The 19594-nt window shown below is 35.1% G+C and overlaps 1 protein-coding gene across 1 annotated transcript in view; it reads right to left on the bottom strand.

The window, feature by feature from the left end:
• RYR2 (ryanodine receptor 2) overlaps positions 1-19594 on the bottom strand; it is an 809907-nt gene that overhangs the window by 396047 nt on the left and 394266 nt on the right. Inside the window, exons 13-14 of the mRNA XM_069571617.1 lie at positions 8228-8392; positions 4758-4879 (exon numbers count right to left, since the gene is read on the bottom strand). Coding sequence (XP_069427718.1) covers positions 4758-4879; positions 8228-8392 — 287 coding nt within the window. The remainder of the gene's footprint in view (positions 1-4757; positions 4880-8227; positions 8393-19594) is intronic.

The following is a 19594-nucleotide window of genomic DNA, read 5'->3' as shown; positions in this document are numbered from 1 at the left end:
AATTATAAAAATGTATTTTGGGGTTTATAATATCAATCAAAGCCAAATGTATGACAAAAACATAACAAAGACTGGGAGAGAAGTACTCTATTGAAATGTTCTTACATTATTCATAGAGATGAAATAACTTGAAATTACAAGTTAATGACATATGCTAAAAATCTTAAGCAACCATGAAAATGACAAAAAATTATAACTAACAAGCCAACAAAAACAAGATTAAGATAGAATTGCAGAAAATATTCAAACAACACAAAAGAAGGCAGGAAAAGAAGGAAAAGGGACAAAGACCACATAGGACAAATACAAAAGGAATAATAAGATGGCAGGCAAAACTATGTATCAATAATCATATAAATATAAATGGACTAAATTTTACAGGTAAAAGGAAGTGATTGTCAAAGTGGATAATAATTCAAGACCTAACTACATACTGCATAAAAGAAATGCCCTTTAAAGATGCAAATTAGTTAAAAGTTCTTTAAAAAATATACGCTAACACCAAGAAAAGCAAGAAAGCAGGAGTTCCATATTAACATCATACGAATTTGATGTCATAGCAAATATCAGGGATTTTAAAAAGGTAATTTCATAATAAAGGTGCCAGTTTATTATATTCTAAATTTTTATGAATCTAACAACAGAGCTTCAAAATACATGAAGAAAAAGAACTTCTAGGAAGAAGTAGAAAGATCCAGTTATAGTCCAAAATTTCAATACCCTTCTCTCAATAATGAATAGAACATAGACTAAAAATCAGTAGGGAAACAGACAATCTTAACAACATTATCAGCCAACTAGATCAAATGGACCTTGTTAGTACTCTACGCAATCAAAGGAAAATGGGCACATGGAACATTTATTTCCCAGTACACACAGAATACTTAGCAAGACTGAACATTTCCTCAGAAAGCAACTAACAACAAACATTATGAAAATGTCTGAAAGGACTTGTGACTGAGTTGATTTGTATGATCTTGGTTATAAAGCTAACAAAAGAGGGATCCATTCTTAGACTGAGTTATAACACTCTTCCTGGTTCAGTGACAGTGAGGGATATAATTTTTTCAGGTTGAACTGGAGTAGTCATGCCTGCCTCTGCATCAACCTATGCACACCCTCCACTGTACCTAAACCATCACTAGATTACTTAGGATAGACACTACAATGTAAATACTATGTAAATAGCTCCCAGCATGCAGCAAATTCAAGTTTTGCTTTTTGGAACTTCCTGGGCCATAAGTCACATCTGGATAAATTTAAAAGCACTCAGTCTTTTAAGCATGTTTTCTGACCTCAAAGATATTAAATTAGAAATCAGTAACAGAAGGATCTTTGGAAAATCCCAAATATGTGGAAGAGGAGGGCATGGCAACCCACTTCAGTATTCTTGCCTGGAGAATCCCCATGGAAAGAGGAGGCTGGCAGGCTACAGTCCATGGGGTCGCAAAGAGTTGGACATGACTGAGCAACTAAGCACAACACAAATATTTGAATACTAAACAACCTATTGGTCAAAGAAGCAATTAAAAGAAAACACAGCACAACAAAAAGTGACAGGGGACACTAAGGACAGATATTTTAGCACTAAAGGACATAGGAAAGGTCTCAAATTAATGATATCAGCCTTCATCTTCTGAAAGCAAAAAAAGAAGAGACATTAAACCGAAGGGAAGCAGAAAAAAGAAAGATTACAGATCAGACTGGGAATCAGATAATCTTTTTAACTGATTATCCCTCCCCCAGTTCCAGGATCTCCCTCAGATATCAAAATTTATGCTCAAGTCACTTATATAATAATGGTATAGTATGGGTTTCCTGGTGGCTCAGAAGATAAGAATCCACCTGCATTGGGAAGGCCCAGGTTCAATCCCTGCATTCCTTCCCCTAGAGAAGGAAATGGCTACCCGCTTCAGTATTCTTGACTGGAGATTCCAATGGACAGAGGAGTCTAGTGGGCTACAGTCCATGGGGTCACAAAGAGTTGGGTATGACTAAGCAACTGAGCATGTGTGCTCATGCGTGCACACACATATAATTATAACTAAAAAATATTGAGTATAGTCCCCTCAACTCTCCAGTAGGTCCGACTTGTTTATTTTAAATACAGTAGTGTGTTTTTGTTAATCCCAAACTCCTAATTAATTGCTCCTCTCCTCTTTCACTTTTGGTAGTCGTGAGTTTGTTTCTATGTCTATGGATCTATTTCTGTTTGGATATTAAGTATACTTGTATCTTAAAAAAAAAAGATCCCACATACAAGTGAAATTTCACTTTCATACAACCTACTAATATTCTTCTGTATACTTTAAATCATTTCTAGATTACCTACATAATACTATGTAAATAGTTATAAATACAATATAATATTATGCAAATAGTTGCCACCATGCTTCAAATTCAAGTTTTGCTTTTTTGAAACACTCTGGAATTTTTTCCTAATATTTTTGGTCCATGGTTGGTTGAATCTATAGATGCAAAATCCTTGGATATAGAGAACTATCTCAAGTTAAATATGGGTTATATAACTAACCTATTTTATCAAGAGAAGTCTAACGAATGAATTTCATTCAAATAACCCAAATAAAAATTGAATTTTATTATGCAGCAGCAAATACCTAGTAAGTACTTTTACCACAGAAACCAAATTTCACACGTTTGGTTCCCTAATCAATTAAGCAAGAATTAAGATTCTAAAATTAATCTTCCAAATCACAGGTTCTTTAAAAAAAAAAATATGAGTACTCTTGAGCAAAGAGCGAATGTGTGAAAGTCAATCACATCCAAGATGAATTTTCGTATCTTGATCAACATAGAAAACATCACTTAAGGCATAGCATCACAACACTGAGTCTAAACACTGATACAGTATCTTTCTGACCAAATATACTTTAAAACAAATAATTTTTTTCTGTTATTAAGCTAGCTCTTTCTTGCCAAATGCAATCTCAACAGTGCCTCTGAAAACACCACACAAGTCACACTGTAATAAAAACTTCTATAGTTGAAGAAATCAGTACTGATGGACAGACTACAAAGAAAATAGGCTATTTTAAAGATTTATGGTTATTTTCCTCAATAGAACTGATTGGGCAGTATTAAAGAAGAACTATGGAAAGGACAAGATGGAAAACGTCTAAGTTGAATTGATCCTAAATAAGTTACAATTTCACAGTTAAAATGCTGTTATAAAAAATAAGAATCTGATGATGCCTACTTCAGCAAGCATTACTCCATCTGAAAAGGGTTAAGATTTATGTGAGACAGAGAACTGAGATAAATACTAGGGATATGATGAAGCTGAAAGCCGTGCACATGCTTTGATTTCATGAAAGTATGCACAGAAATGCACACACAGTGCAATGGTTTATAAAAGAAGCAGAGAATAATTAACATTCATATAATCTTAGGTGGTAAAGGTCTTTTATATGCTGTAAAACCAAGACATGATTTATTGAGCAAACCATGATGGAAAAAGCACTTTAAGATCTTTTCCAAACCAAAAAAATGGGGAAATATTTAAAATGTATATAGGAAATTAATATCTCTAACATAGAAAAAGCTCATAATGGCCTAATATAATATAAATATTATCAAATAATAGGGCAAATCACAAAGAAAACATAAATGAAGAAACTTGGCCAAAAATTATGAGATATACTCATTGGTTTTTTAGTGCAAATTGTTAAAACACTAAATATCATTATAAATAAATATGTGGAGAAGGAAACGGCAACCCACTCCAGTATTCTTGCCTGGGAAATCCCATGGGCAGAGGAGCCTGGTGGGCTGCAGTCCATGGGGTCTTCAAGAGTTGGACATGACTGAGTGACTAAACAAATAAATATGTATATACTATAAATATATACAGGCATGCATGCCTGTTCAGTTGCTTCAGTCATGTCTGACTGTGCGATCCTATGGACTATAGCCCTCCAGGCTCATCTGTTCATGGGGATTCTCCACGGAAAAACTGGAATGACTTGCCGTTTCCTCCACCAGGGATCCTTCTGATCCAGGGAACGAACCTGTATCTCTTATGTTTCCTGCATCAGCAGGCGGGTTCTTTACCACCTGTGCCACTTGGGAAGAGCATATACACATATATATCAGTTTTGCCCATCTTTAAATTGGCAAGTGTAAAAAGAGATATAATACCTATCACCAATCAGAGTATTTAGTGGTATAAGGTTCCCAGAAAACACTCTGGACACAAATTAGACTTAGTTTTGTAGATATGCAATTGTTTCCATTATTACATGGGAAAACTTACTTATTACAAGAATCACTTAAAAAAATAAGTTCAAAATTCACAAAGTATCTAGGCAGTACCACCCTCAGTGTGAAAATGCTAGCACAAGGGTATGTTATAGAATAATTCTCACATACAGCTAACAATTATAAGTTACCTATAAAATTCCTAAAACCACAGTCATTTCTTAAAAAATCATTTAAAGGAAATATACTCAACACTCTATAAGAATCTATAAGGGAACAGAATTCGAAAAAGCACAGATATATGAATATGTATAACTAAGTCACTTGGCTATATACCTGACACTAACACATTGCAAATCAACTATATTCCAATTTAAAAAAGAAAAACACAAAATCATTTAACTAGCATTTCCTAATGTGTTCGGCAGAACTGCCAAACTGTATGAGATTTACCAACATAATATGTTTTAGAATTGTTTATTTGTAATCTGAAATTGAAATAAAATATCAAGCAACCACAACAAAGAAGGAAAATGTACCTAATAAATCTATTAAAAAGGAAGACTGTGCTCCGGATGACACGTGCTGTCCGTGATTCTTCATGCTGAGATCTGGATAAATTTAGGCCATCATCCATGTGTCCTTCATGATGCATAATAGCCTGCACGAAAACAAAAATAGCTCCATTACTCCCAACATCCTTTTTTCAACTGGGTGTTAATAAGGTATGCACTCAAAAAGGTGAGCCATGACAATACACAGAGTCTAAAGACAGGTGAAACAGGCTGTACGCAGTCATGGTCAGGTAAAGTGATACGCACAGGTTCCTGTACAAATTCATCCTTCAATATATTTATTCAGCTGTTGCTTTCAACATGAATCAGTTGTTGTTTAAAGCACAAATCAATAAATGTATTGATTTGAAAACCAAATATTAGAGTGCTTTCACATATCTATATTCAATAATTCATCCACAGTCTAAACAAACTCTGAACAAAGAAGCAAAGGGAAACATTACATGGGATACCAGTTATACAGTAATTCTGAACATAGCAGGGTTAATTTATAAGCACTGAACAATGCTTCTAAGGTATCTCAGTTCTTTTTAAAAATGTATTTTATTGTATTATTTCTTTTATTAGGCTTTATATTTCTGAATATACAACATAAAGAGATAATTGAACAGCTGAATGAATTTTAAAAAGTGCAACAACTCTGTAACACCCAATCAAGAAAGAGAATGTTATGGCACCTTAAAACCGCCCCTAGTGCTCACTTCCTGTCCCTGTTCTTCAAGGTATTTCCCATCTTCAGGACTTTCAACAGCAAAGATGTCTTGTGTACTGTATGTAAACAGAACCATTTGTGCCTAACTCCCTTCAGTCAACACCAACAGCAAGATGTCTTCAGAACATTTAACCAGATAAACTGAACAAAAATTAGCAACTAGAACTAATATCACAAACTATCTAAAAAGCAATATAGAGAGGATTTTCCCTATACCAAAATCAATGAGACAGAGATACAAAGTCTTTTTTTTTCTATTCAAAGTGTTTTTTTCTTTTTGCCACTCCACAGAACACCTAGGATCTTAGACTAAACCAAACTGGGTTTAGTCTATGAATATAAGGATTCTTAAGTATTGTGATGTCTTCTACCAGAGATTGTATCTTTGCCCCCTACAGTGAAAACTGTGAGTCTTAACCACTGGACCATCAGGGAAGTCCCGAAGTCAATCACAAACCTTAAATGCATTTACTGACAAAGAAAAAAATGACCAAATGAAGCAATATATTACTCATTTTAAGACTCTAAAAAAACAAAAACAAAATTGAAAAGAGGAATTAATTAAGATAAAAAGAGAATTCAATGAACCAGAAAGAAAATGATATAGTAGGTAAGGATGAATAAACCCCAAATGTTTATTTTTTGAGAAGATAAATGAAAGAGATTAACCTCTCACAAAGCAGGCCAAAGATAAAATTGAAAGAAAGAAATAAATACAGGAAATAAGATATAAGATACAAAAGACATTAAAAGTATAAAATATAATAAATCAATGCCGTATGAGACTTAATGCCCCCCTCCGATTTTTTTTTTTTAAGAACATAACTGACTAGCCCAGAGGACATGGATAACTTTCTAGAAAATTTTAAAAATCATCAAAAGAAATCTCTTTAATGTAGAAAATTTGATGATATCAACTTATTTAACAGAGATTGGAAAGGAAATTTAAGATCCAATATTTAAAAGATCATAGGACTAGACAATTTCACAAGTGAGCTCTGATGGACCTTCAAAGATAACATACTCTTTTAACAGTAGACTAGTAAGTGAACAATGATTGCTGCCTGTCTTTACACAGTCTGTCACCTATGAATGGTCTATATTTTCCAATGGTTGAAAAAAGACAAAGGAAAGAATACTTTATAAACTTTGAAAATTGTATGAATTTCAAATTTCAATATCCATAAACAAAGAAAAATTAATGCATAAATTTATCAAGTGAATATATGTGGCAATTCTAGGTAAGTTCTAAAATAAAATAAAAGTAGAAACCAATAAGATTTAAGAATAATAATAAACTTGGCCAAACTGGGTTTAATCTATGAATATAAGGATTCTTAAATATTGTGATGTCTATTAACTTATCTATCAACAAAGTAAAAAACACTAAAACATGATTTTTATCTCCGTTCAACTGATAAAATTTAGCAATCATATCCAATTTTATTAAAGTCAGAAAAATGAAATAGCAGAATATTATTTAAGTATATAAACTAGTTTAATTGTCTACAGGATGCAAGAAGGCATAACTTCAGTGAAAGAGGAGTGAAAATTCACAATCAGAAGTCATACTGAGATGAACAACCAGAATATATGAAATGACAGCAAGTTGAGATAAACGTGACTTGGGTGTGATAACCAAAAACACAAAAACACTAAAATGTCAACCCTTTCATGGTTCACAGCCTTGTTGTGGCGAAGGGGCTATGTAACTCAATGAAGCTATGAGCCACACCCCGTGCAGGGACACCCAAAAGTGATGGATCGAAGTGGAGAGTTCTGCCAAAACATGGTCTACTGGAGGAGGAAATGGTAACCCACTTCAGTATTCTGTCCAGAGGAGCCTGGCAGGCCATACAGTTCATGGGGTCGAAAAAAGTCAAACAGGACTGAGCAACTAAACAACAACAAAGCAACATCTAAAACTGCTCACCATACAAAAAAAGGAGAGTTTATCAGGGTGGGACTGGACCTCTAGCATGCAAATAACATAGCAAGTGGCTGAGAGAGTAGCTACTTGTTTTGGCCTTGGATTCGTGTTTTTTACTCATTAAGAATGACTGCCATCGAGGAAACCAGAATTGAAAGAGACACATGTACCCCAATGTTCATCGCAGCACTGTTTATAATAGCCAGGACATGGAAACAACCTAGATGTCCATCAGCAGATGAATGGATAAGAAAGCTGTGGTACACATACACAATGGAGTATTACTCAGCCGTTAAAAAGAATTCATTTGAATCAGTTCTGATGAGATGGATGAAACTGGAGCCGATTATACAGAGTGAAGTAAGCCAGAAAGAAAAACACCAATACAGTATACTAACACATATATATGGAATTTAGGAAGATGGCAATGACGACCCTGTATGCAAGACAGCAAAAAAGACACAGATGTGTATAATGGACTTTTGGACTCAGAGGGAGAGGGAGAGGGTGGGATGATTTGGGAGAATGACATTCTAACATGTATACTATCATGTGAATTGAATCGCCAGTCTATGTCTGACGCAGGATGCAGCATGCTTGGGGCTGGTGCATGGGGATGACCCAGAAAGATGTTATGGGGAGGGAGGTGGGAGGGGGGTTCATGTTTGGGAATGCATGTAAGAATTAAAGATTTTAAAATTTAAAAAATAAAAAACTAAAAAATAAATAAATAAATAAATAAATAAATAAAAAAGAATGACTGCCATACACAGTGTTTTTGTACATTCTTACCTTACGTTGTATGGATCCCATTCTCACCGATTTCACATCCACAGACTGGTAAGTGAGCCACAAGCCTGTACTGATATGCTGTATATAACAGACCGAGTCTCCATATTTTATTTCAGAGGTTCCCATGCCATCAACTTCTTTTCTCACTCCTACATCCAATTTTTCCTAAGAGAGGGAAAAAAGAGATAAGCAAAGGCTTTAAAAAATACTGGTTTAATATCAAAAGAACTTTGCCTTGTTGTAAATCACGTTCCCTGAAAAATATAGCCCTCTGAAATAATAATGGTCAAATGTTCTACTGTAGCAGTTCAACCTCTACTGGAAGCTGAGTAGGAGATTGCAAAGATGAATAACATACTCCTGAATTATTCATACGCGTAGAAAATTATTTCAGCCATAACACAAAATTTTATATTGCTTCATGGCGAACTCCAAACTAGGGACCTTAAAATCAATAATTTAGGTTTCATATTCTTTCCAGATTATTATTTTTATGATTGATGACAAAGAGTATAGGTTGGACGGACAGAAAATCCAATCTTGAGCCTAATCTCTGCCACTTAGTACCTCTGAGGCCTTAGGATAAGTTAATTAAACCTTTTAAGCCTCTGTTTTCTCATCTGTAAATAAAGTTAACAAGAGAACCTCCCCCATAGTATCAGAAAAAACGAGATAATGAATGCAACACTTTCAGCACAGTATCTGGGATAAAATAAACACTTTAATAAACTTTTATGATTTTGACCATGAATCTGTTATTTATAATGGTAATGATAAATTTTGTTTTAATGAAGGTGTCAGGAATAATGATGATTTCTTTTAAACACTAATCAAGGATATAATTCAGTTTTAATATAGTTTTTGGACTACAGAGCTCCCTATGCTAGGAAGAAACAATCAATCCTATGATACCAACTAAATATTTCCTTTCAATCCTTATTTGTTCTAATGCTTCTTCCTTCAATTTTCCCTTCCATGTTTCATTCTGGTCTTCGAAAACTCATTATATCTTGAAGTTCTGTATGATTCTTAAAATAACAGGAAAAAAATCTAATATTCTTTCGGTTACAATATCTTTTTTCTGGTTTCTTATTGTTCTTGTTCTAATTTTCTTGTTAAATTTAAGTTTTGTCTATCTCTTTGGCTGTCTGAGCATTGTTTGAAATCAGTACTAGTTATATAAATGTTTCTGAAAATTAGGTTGGAATCAATTTTATGTCTGTTAAACCACCAAAAGGAACAATTCAAGTGAAACAGAAATTTTGATTTCTTACGGCATTATTGCTGCTGCTGCTGCTGCTGCTGCTAAGTTGCTTCAGTCATGTCCGACTCTGTGTGACCCCATATACGGCAGCCCACCAGGCTCCCCCGTCCCTGGGATTCTCCAGGCAAGAACACTGGAGGGGGTTTATTACACCACACTAATAATTAACAACTCCAAAATAATTATGGACACTCTGTCAACAATTGAAAATTAAAACTTAAATGAGTTTAGATTCTTAATGCAAAAAGGCTCAAGGTCATATAAGAAAGTGAATGCAATTTTAAGTTAAGTTGATTTAACCATTATGCAAATAACCTGAAACACTATGCTAAGAATATGCAATAAAACAGATAATAAACCACTCCAATTTCATTCTATCAAACCAGATAAACTACAAGTCTACTTAAACCAATCCTCTAAATAGAAAACTTAAATTCTAGGGAAAATATTTAACAATGCAATTATCTCCTCAAAATAAAACAAGGAGCTTCTAACATGCTTTTTGTTTTTCCTTTATCCCAGGAAATTGGCTTCTAGTCTATTTATAGGCTTGCGGATTGGGCTTTGAAAAACTGCAGCTACTAAGTGCAAAGGTATGCTGTGCTTGCTTTTTACTGAAGTGCTTCACATCACTCTCTGGATTAGAACTTTTAATTTCAGAACTTCATGATGACCATGTTTTTGTAATTATTCTGATTCCCAAGTCAAGTAAGAACTGCTAAAGTGACATTAGAGGGGGGAAAAAAAAAACCACACACCTGATTATTTGCTGTTTAAAAGAACAAAAGCCAGTCATGTCCTTTCCTTCTTTTACTTCCTATCATTTTCTGTAGTTCAAGTTTAGGAGACATTCAGGTAAAAATAATCTGGATGATCTGACCCATCACCATGTTAAGAACATGACAGCTGATAAAAGCATCTAATAGAAAACTAGTCTGTCTTACCAGAAATAAAGTGTCCAAGTTAGGTGAGAAGTCAGATTCCCAAAACCCTGTATTAGCTAACCTATATCTAAATTAGTGATCTTTAGTTTTAGCGTTACTTTGATATATTACATAAATCATCTATATTTAGTTTTGTTTTTAGTTATTCTGGCTTTGGGAAATGATTGTGGTTTAGTTAGGCTAATCACCCCATAGACAACAGTTAGAAAATTGGAAAAAAAAATATTTTTTAGAATCTGTTGTTAGGCATTTCAGAGAGACCAAAAGCAGAAAGTGAACAGCAGACTTCTCTATAAAGACAAGTGATCTGTAAGATGTAGCCTTTGCCTAGGGGCTTGCCCTGTCCAATCTGCTTGGAGCTCAAGCAGAAGAAAAGCTGCTGCCTTATTTGATACTTAAGGTATCAAAGGACACAATTTTGGGCTCACAAGCAGACAAAAAAATTAGACGAGCTAAATCCTGGATGAGAAAAGTAGCCACAAAATCTGTTTATGCAATCTGCCAATTCTTGTTAACCATTATACTATGCACACCCAGGGGAGGCCTAGTAAATAGCAGCAGCTAGACTCCAAAATAACTGAGCACAAACTGTACGAGCAACAGCCCACTGCCAAAAAAAGAAGAAACTGGAGCTTCAGTTCAGCAAGATTCACTGCCTAAAAACTCTTCAGAAAAATAAAATAAAATAACCCCAATCCCAGCATTCAAATAATCCTACTCATGAATGCTTGGAAAATCTAATTTCCAAATGAATATTCATATGGTTCCAGAAGTTTAAAAGATCAGCCTGAAAAATAAAAAGTGATGTTTTGGCATTGGGTATGTCAATCTCACTCATGACCAAGTCACAACTATGTCTGAACAACTGTTCTCCTTAAATTATATATACTGGACATAATATTGGAAATTAGACTCATTAGGAGATTTAAGCTAGTCCTAATAGCATTATGTTTTAATTATATGGACCAGGTAGTCAAAGAGATTCTTTTTTTTTTTTTAATCTGTTATTTTTTTTTTAGTTTTTTATTTTTTAAATTTTAAAATCTTTAATTCTTACATGCGTTCCCAATCATGAACCCCCCTCCCACTTCCCTCCCCACAACATCTCTCTGGGTCATCCCCATGCACCAGCCCCAAGCATGCTGCACCCTGTGTCAGACATAGACTGGCGATTCAATTCTTACATGATAGTATACATGTTAGTATGCCATTCTCAAAGAGATTCTTCTAGCATTAACTGAAATTTTCCTTAAATGTCCCCAAATTATTCTGTCAAGTGGCTGAGAGAAAGAAGACAAGGCCTACATCCTTAGATGATGGAGTATTTTGGTACAAGCCAGTTCTCCTTAAGACAAATAGTGGCTAAAGTTATGAGAGTTAAAAGGTCAAAACTTAATTTATTTGCTTCTATATAGGGGCACATTTTGGCAAAGAATAGCTGGTCACTGTGAAATATGAGTCTAATAATACTACAGGTTAAGAGAAATTGCTGAGATGGACAGGCCAGGTCAAGCTTAGCCCATCCAGGGCACAAATGCAAAAAAAACACACAGCTGACCTTAGTCCTGATGTTCAGAAGCTTCATGAGGAAAAATTCCAGCAGGTGGGTTTGTAGAGAGAAGGGCTTAAAACTTTTCCTGTATTGGGAGATGTAAGCAGCTTGTAGAAGGCCCCTCTATTGTCTTCACTAACCTTAAACCAGGTACCCCCATGCTCTACTCATTTTTGGCCCTAGCTCACCTTTCAAATCTTTTCATCACACAATAGTTTGCAACTTATTGGTTCTTTCCCTAAATCAAAGAAGCAGAAATGAATAAGTAATTAACAGATGACCAGATCACTTCCCTAACTTCCCCTTTGGAAATCTCACAAATAAATTGTGTGAACAAGAAAAAGAAAGTGAAGGCGCTCAGTCATGTCCAACTCTTTGCAACCCCATGGACTATAGCCTACCAGGCTCTTCCATCCATGGGATTTTCCAGGCAAGAATACTGGAGTGGGGTGCCATTTCCTTCTCCAGGAATCTCACAAATAAACTGTGTCAACAAGCCAGTATCTAAAGAAAGATCACGAGAAGCCGATGAGCCTGCACACTGTTGGGGATGGCCAAGACTCTGACTCCCTATCTCAATGATTCACTAGATTACTTCCTGGTCTCCCTTTAAAAGCTTTCACTGCCATGCAGAATCTTCAGAGGTGATTTTGGGGGTTGCTGAGTCCACCATAACCCTAGACGGCTAGTTATTCTGATTCAAGACAACCTTCCTTTCTATCAATGTTTGTGGCTATTGATTTTGTGAGCAAAGAGCAGCACACCTGATTCAATAACAGAGGGTCTTTGAGGAGCTTCCATGGGGACAGTGAAACAAGGACACAGCCTTAGGAGAAGCCCTCTAAAATCTTGTACTATATTTTCCCTCCCCTGGAGTGTGGGCAGAACCAATGAACATGATGGGGTATCACTTCTGCGGTTAGATTGTGTTACACCACGAAGGGGAAAAGACCCAGCAGATGTAGTCAGGGTCTCTATTTAGGTGACCTGGAGCAAATAAAATGGGAGGCTTCCCAGGGTGAGTCATACTTAATCTGGTGTGGTATTTTTTTTTTTAATTTTAATTTTTACTTTATTTTACAATACTGTATTGGTTTTGCCATACATTGACATGAATCTACCACGGGTGTACATGCGTTCCCAAACATGAACCCCCCTCCCACCTCCCTCCCCATAACATCTCTCTGGGTCATCCCCGTGCACCAGCCCCAAGCATGCTGTCTCCTGCATCAGACATAGACTGGCGATTTGTTTCTTACATGATAGTGTACATGTTTCAATGCCATTCTCCCAAATCATCCCACCTTCTCCTTCCTCTGAGTCCAAGAGTCCGCTCTACACATCTGTGTCTCTTTTGCTGTCCTGCATACAGGGTCATCATTGCCATCTTTCTAAATCCCATATATATGTGTTAGTATACTGTATTGGTGTTTTTCTTTCTGGCTTACTTCACTCTGTATAATCGGCTCCAGTTTCATCCATCTCATCAGAACTGATTCAAATAAATTCCTTTTAATGGCTGAGTAATACTCCATTGTGTATATGTACCACAGCTTTCTTATCCATTCATCTGCTGATGGACATCTAGGTTGTTTCCATGTCCTGGCTATTATAAACAGTGCTGCGGTGCAGTCTTTAAAAGAGGATTTAGGCTTTCCTTAAGCACAGAGACTACAGTGAGTCCCATCGATTCCATTCTGCTTACAATCTTCCTCTTCAGGACATTTGCACTAATAGACCCCTCGGCCAGCTTTCCAATCTCAGAAAGCAAGTTCATATAAAACATCCCTTCATATATATGTCTCTCATTCTGGCACTATCTCTCTGGTTAAACTCTGACTGATATACCTCATCTTTTTTTTTCATTTTTGTTGTTGTTGTTGTCTTTTCTCACTTCATTTTTAAGGGCATTGTTTTCTTTCTAATTTTACAAGCAAAATCTGTTCATTGCAGACACCTACAAATACCTAAAGGTATCAAAAATCAAAGATCACCTATAGTCCTCATCTCTTCCAGACATAACCATCATTAACATCTTGTTGCATTTCTTTCCAGCATCTCCATTTTTAAACTTGAAGTATAATTGGCCTACATGATGTTAGCTCCAGGTATACAACACAGTGATTCAATCATAATGCTATACATTACAGAATCATTACTATGATGTCTAATTACCATGTGTCATCTAAGAAAGTACAATATTATTAATTATATTCCCCAAGCTGAACATTTCATTCCTATGACTTATTGATTTCTAACTGGAAGTTTGTACCTTTTAGTCTCTCTCCCTTCTGGCAACCAATAGTGTTTCTTCTCTGTATCTATGTGTCTGTTTTGTTATGCTTGTTCATTGGTTTGTGTTTTAAATTCTGCATACATATATATATATATATATATATATATATGTGAAATTATGCAGTGTTTGTCTTTCTCTGACTCAGCAGCATACCCTCTGTGTCCATCCATACTGTTGTAAATGGCGAGATTTCTTTTTTCGGATGAGTAACATTTCATCATATATATTTGTATGTATACCATATCTTCTTTATCCATTCACCTATCAATGGGCACTAACCAATCTTAGTTAATGTAAACAATGTTGCAATGAACACAAAAATGCATATATCCTTTCAAATTAGTGAAACACCTCATCTTAACCACAGATGGTTTCACCAAGCTCACTGTCAGGCTTAATGCTATTTAAAGTTACCATAAAAACTAAAACAGAATTTCTCTTATCTTCTGTAAAACCATAGTGGGCATTACTTTCTACTATACTATCAAAACCCTTTGAGAAACACCACTTGAATGCAAGAGTTTATTCTGAATTTAATCCTGATTAAAAGCAAAAATCCATCTGCATTGATAAACATCATATAACTATTTTGATAACAAAAAAGCCCAAGTTATCCATTTTGATTTTAATTTTTAGATATTTAATCAATCACTAAGCAACCATAATATGCAGGTGATCACAGAAGAGCAACATTTCTTTTTATCTGCTATTCATTACTATTAAATCACAAGTTTTATCATTAAAGGGGGCTTTAGATTTACTATTAATAATACTTAGGTTCAGAGTCTAGATCTGCCACTTAACTAACCTAAGCCTAAATATAGTCATCTACATAATGAAGATTAAAAACAGTATCTAAGCTTCATTGAACTAGGATTAAATATGGAGAAGTCAATGGCCACCCACTCCAGTACTCTTGCCTGGAGAATTCCATGGACGGAGGAGCCTGGTGGGCTGCAGTCCATGGGGTTGCTAAGAGTTGGGCACGACTGAGCAACTTCACTTTCACTTTCATGCACTGGAGAAGGAAATGGCAACCCACTCCAGTGTTCTTGCCTAGAGAATCCCAGGACAGAGGAGCCCAGTGGGCTGCTATCTATGGGGTCGCACAGAGTCAGACATGACTGAAGCAACTTAGCAGCACCAGCAGCAGCAGAATTAAATAAGAAAACACATAAAAGGACTTAGCACATTACTTGGCACATTGTAAACTGTTAGCTTGACTCTTATTTTTATTGTGTGGGTCTATACATTTAAAAACATATTAAACATTTTTTTGAGCCAAGAATAAAAATGTCAAATAAAAACATGCTAAAACTATGTCCTAAAAATATTTTGTTCTATTTTTACAATTTGCTCCATAATCCTGTAATCTCATTGGAAGTCTTATTTGAGGTTGGTATTCCATCATTTCAATAGCCAAAGGTTTCTATTCATGGTTCATGAGAGGAAAAAGACTGGATAAAATCACCCACAGAGGAACATTTTAGTGGCATTTTAAGCTTAAAAAAAAAAAATTACATCTTGGGGGTAGTGTAATACATGGGTAATTGTCAACCTACCTTATGATTAAAACTGACATTTCAATACCCTAATGTAATGGTTTAAAATTCTAGGAGGAGAGAAAGTGAAGAAAAGGTCTATGAAAACCTGCATTAATCAAATGGAATTTTTCATGATATAAAATGCTTTCTTTTAAAAAAAAGACCAAGGATTTCACAATATATTTGTGCATCAAAACATCACATTGTAAATCTTATTTTCACACATTAGTAAATGTCAGTTATATCTCCCTAAAGCTGAGGGGAAAAGAGGACAACATCGGTGACCTAAAGCTGAGGGGGAAAAGGGAACAAAATCGGTGATGTTATAAATTGTCTTTCGCTTTATTGTGTTTATTCTGAATACATCCAATCATCAACAATTGTTGATTATTCTGCAAATCCTGGCTATGAGAATGGCTAGTGAGTATTCTCATTAGTACAAAGATATCCCAATGACAGTTTAAAAAATCGCTCCTTATATTAACTGGTAGAACAGGTTTTTAAAGCTGTTCTCAAAATTTTAAGTAAGAATGATCTTGAAGTGAAGTGAAGTGAAAGTCGCTCAGTCATGTCCAACTCTTTGGGACCCCACAAATGATACAGTCCATGGAATTCTCCAGGCCAGTATAGTGGAGTGGGTAGCCCTTCCCTTCTCCAGGAGATGTTCCCAACCTAGGGATCGAACCCAGGTCTCCCACATTACAAGTGGATTCTTTTACAAGTCCAAGAATACTGGAGTGGGTAGCCTACCCCTTCTCCAGGAGATGTTCCTGACCCAGGAATTGAACTGGGGTCTCCTGCATCACAGGTGGATTATTTACCAACTGAGCTATGAGGGAAACCCAGAATGATCTTAATGTTTTCTTAAAATATATGTATTTTAAGAAATATATATATGTTATATATAAATATAAATGTTTTTATATATTTTAAATATATATTTATTTTCTATATTTAAATATATATATTTTAAAACATACATATATATGTTTTAAGAATATACTTTCAAAGCAGTTTCACACAATCATAGGTAAGGGAATGCTAATGTAAAATAAGGGTCCTTAAGGGGTGATTTTCACTTCAGAATTTCTAAAACCATACCCTTGATTCTAAGATAAAAGTTGGCATTTTCAACTGTTCTAAAAAAGGTCTAATTTTTCACCAGGAATAAAAATTTGGCTTACAACACAGTAATTATGTCAACCAATAGTCATTTATGAATTGTATACTCAAAGTACACCAAGAACCAAAGAAATATCTTACACACATATCTTTGCCTTCCAGAAATATAAGTACTCATTATTTTCACTGGATATAGTATAGCAAACATATGTAAAAATATAGCAAGCATTTTCAGCTTGTCAGTGGCATTAAGGGAAAACAAGAATGAGATACATCTTTAAGAAAACATGACGATTTATTCAAAGGCCAGGGACCATGACCAAGTATGATGCTTAACAAAAGGATGAAAGAAATTGTTTACCTGTATCATCTTCTCTAAAATGTTAACAGTATAAAAACAGTATTTTATTTTAAAAACATGTCATCTATAATTATGAACTGTATTTTTACTCTATTTTAGTTAGTTCTAAGTTCAATGCTTTTTTATTATGTAATTGCACCTTTCATCATGAATAATTTTTAATTTTAAGAATTAGCCCTATTAGTAGAAAGATATGTATATAGTTGTTAACGACTGAAATACATACACTCAATAGCTGTTTCTGAGTGAAGGATAGTACACAATTTTAATTTACCCCTCCCATATTTTTGCATTATTTCTTTTTAAAATCTTCTATAATGATTACACATTATATATAATAGAACAAAGTAATTTTAGAAATAATAGAGTTACTGTCTTTACTTCATAGAAAACACTTTATTACCTTATATGTCAATGATTTTAAAATAAAAATTCTGTGATTTTAAAAATAAGATTTCCCCAAAAAATTAAAAATAGAGTTTCCATGTGCTCAACTGCTTCAGATATAACTGATTCTTTGAGACCCTATGGACTATAGCCTGCCAGGCTACTCTGTCCATGGGATTCTCCGGGCAGGAATACTGGAGTGGGTTGCTGTGCCCTCCTCTAAGGGATCTTCCCAACCCAGGAATCAAACCTGCCTCTCCTGCATTGCAGATGGATTCTTTACTGCTGAGCCACCAGAGAAGCCTCCAGAGTCACCATACCATCCAGCAATCCCACTTCTGCGTATTTATCCAGAAAAACTCTAATTCAAAAAGATACAGGGACTCTTATTTTCATAGCAGCACTATGAAAATTGTGCTATTGAGTTCACAATAGCCAAGATATGGGAACAACCCAAATGTCCCTCAATAGTTGAATAGATAAAAAAGATGTACACACACACACACATACACAATGGAATACTACTCAGCCATAAAAACAATGAATGCCATTTGAAACAACATGGATGGCCCTAGAGATTATCAGACTAATAGAAGTAAGTCAGAAAGAGAAAGTAAAATGCCATATGATATTACTTACATGTGGAATCTAAAATATGATACAAATGAACTTATTTATGGGACAGAAACAGACTCATAGACATAGAGACAAACTTGTGGTTGCCAAGGGGGAGGGGATAGGGGAGGGATGAATTGGTAGTTTGGGATTAGCAAGTGCAAACTATTATACATAGGATGGACAAACAATAAAGTCCTACTGTGTAGCACAAGGAACTGTATTCTATAAATCATAATGGAAAAGAATATGAAAAATAATGTATATGACATGTACAACTGAATCATTTTCCCATACAGCATAAAACAACATAACACTAAGTCAACTATACTTCAATAAAATAAATTAAAATGTTTTCCTTGATTTCACCTCTGTTTTCATGACTCTCAACCATGTTATACACAAATTAATAGTGTATTATTAGCAACCTGTGTATTAGAGTGGTTCAATGAATGTGAGCTCCATATAGGAGACCAGTTTTAGAGAAATCAAACAGTTCATTGGGTTTCCCATGTGGTTCTAGGGGTAAAGAACCCACATGCCAGTGCAGGATACTTAAGAGACCTCAGTGTGATCCCTGGCTTGGGAAGATCCCCTGGAGGAGGGCTTGGAAACTAACTCCAGTATTCTTGCCTGGAGAATCCTATGGACAGAGGAGCCTCACAGGCTACAGTTCTAGGGCTGCAGAGAGTCAAACATGACTGAAGCAACTTAGCGTGCACATATGCATGCAAACGGTTCATTAAAAGGCAATACTGAAATTCCAGTTTTCTGTGCTTTCAATGTCAGCTATTACAGTATAAAATCACCAAAAGCCAGAAACAGAACCTCTGAGCAGAGACCACGGAAGAATCTGGTCAGTAAAACTTCTTCATATGTAAACTATAACACTGAGAGCACAAAAGCAGAGATATTTCTGGGGAAATGTTTCAAAAGCTATTGCCTTGTGCGAGAACTGTTTCGAGATTTTAAAAATATTCATAGCTTTTGAGTCAGTATTTCTGCTTCGAGGTCACCCCATGAAGAAAGAAATTTAAAATGTGCACAAAGCATATGTCCAAGTATGTCAGCGCAATGGTAAAATTTTTTAACTTATTTTTTTGTTACAAAGGAAAAATGGCTATCATAACAGGCAAAACAGAGATTTTCTTGAAAGCTAAATAAAAATGTTCCCCTTGCACTCATATTCTCATATATCTTCCATTTTGATCTGTTTTTTAGGTTTATTTTTTATATTTTATTAAAGTATAGTTGATTTACAATGTTGTGTTAATTCCCACTG

Source organism: Ovis canadensis, chromosome 25, assembly GCF_042477335.2.
Source record: "Ovis canadensis isolate MfBH-ARS-UI-01 breed Bighorn chromosome 25, ARS-UI_OviCan_v2, whole genome shotgun sequence".
NCBI lineage: Eukaryota > Metazoa > Chordata > Mammalia > Artiodactyla > Bovidae > Ovis > Ovis canadensis.
This window is presented reverse-complemented; position numbering and strand designations above follow the sequence as displayed.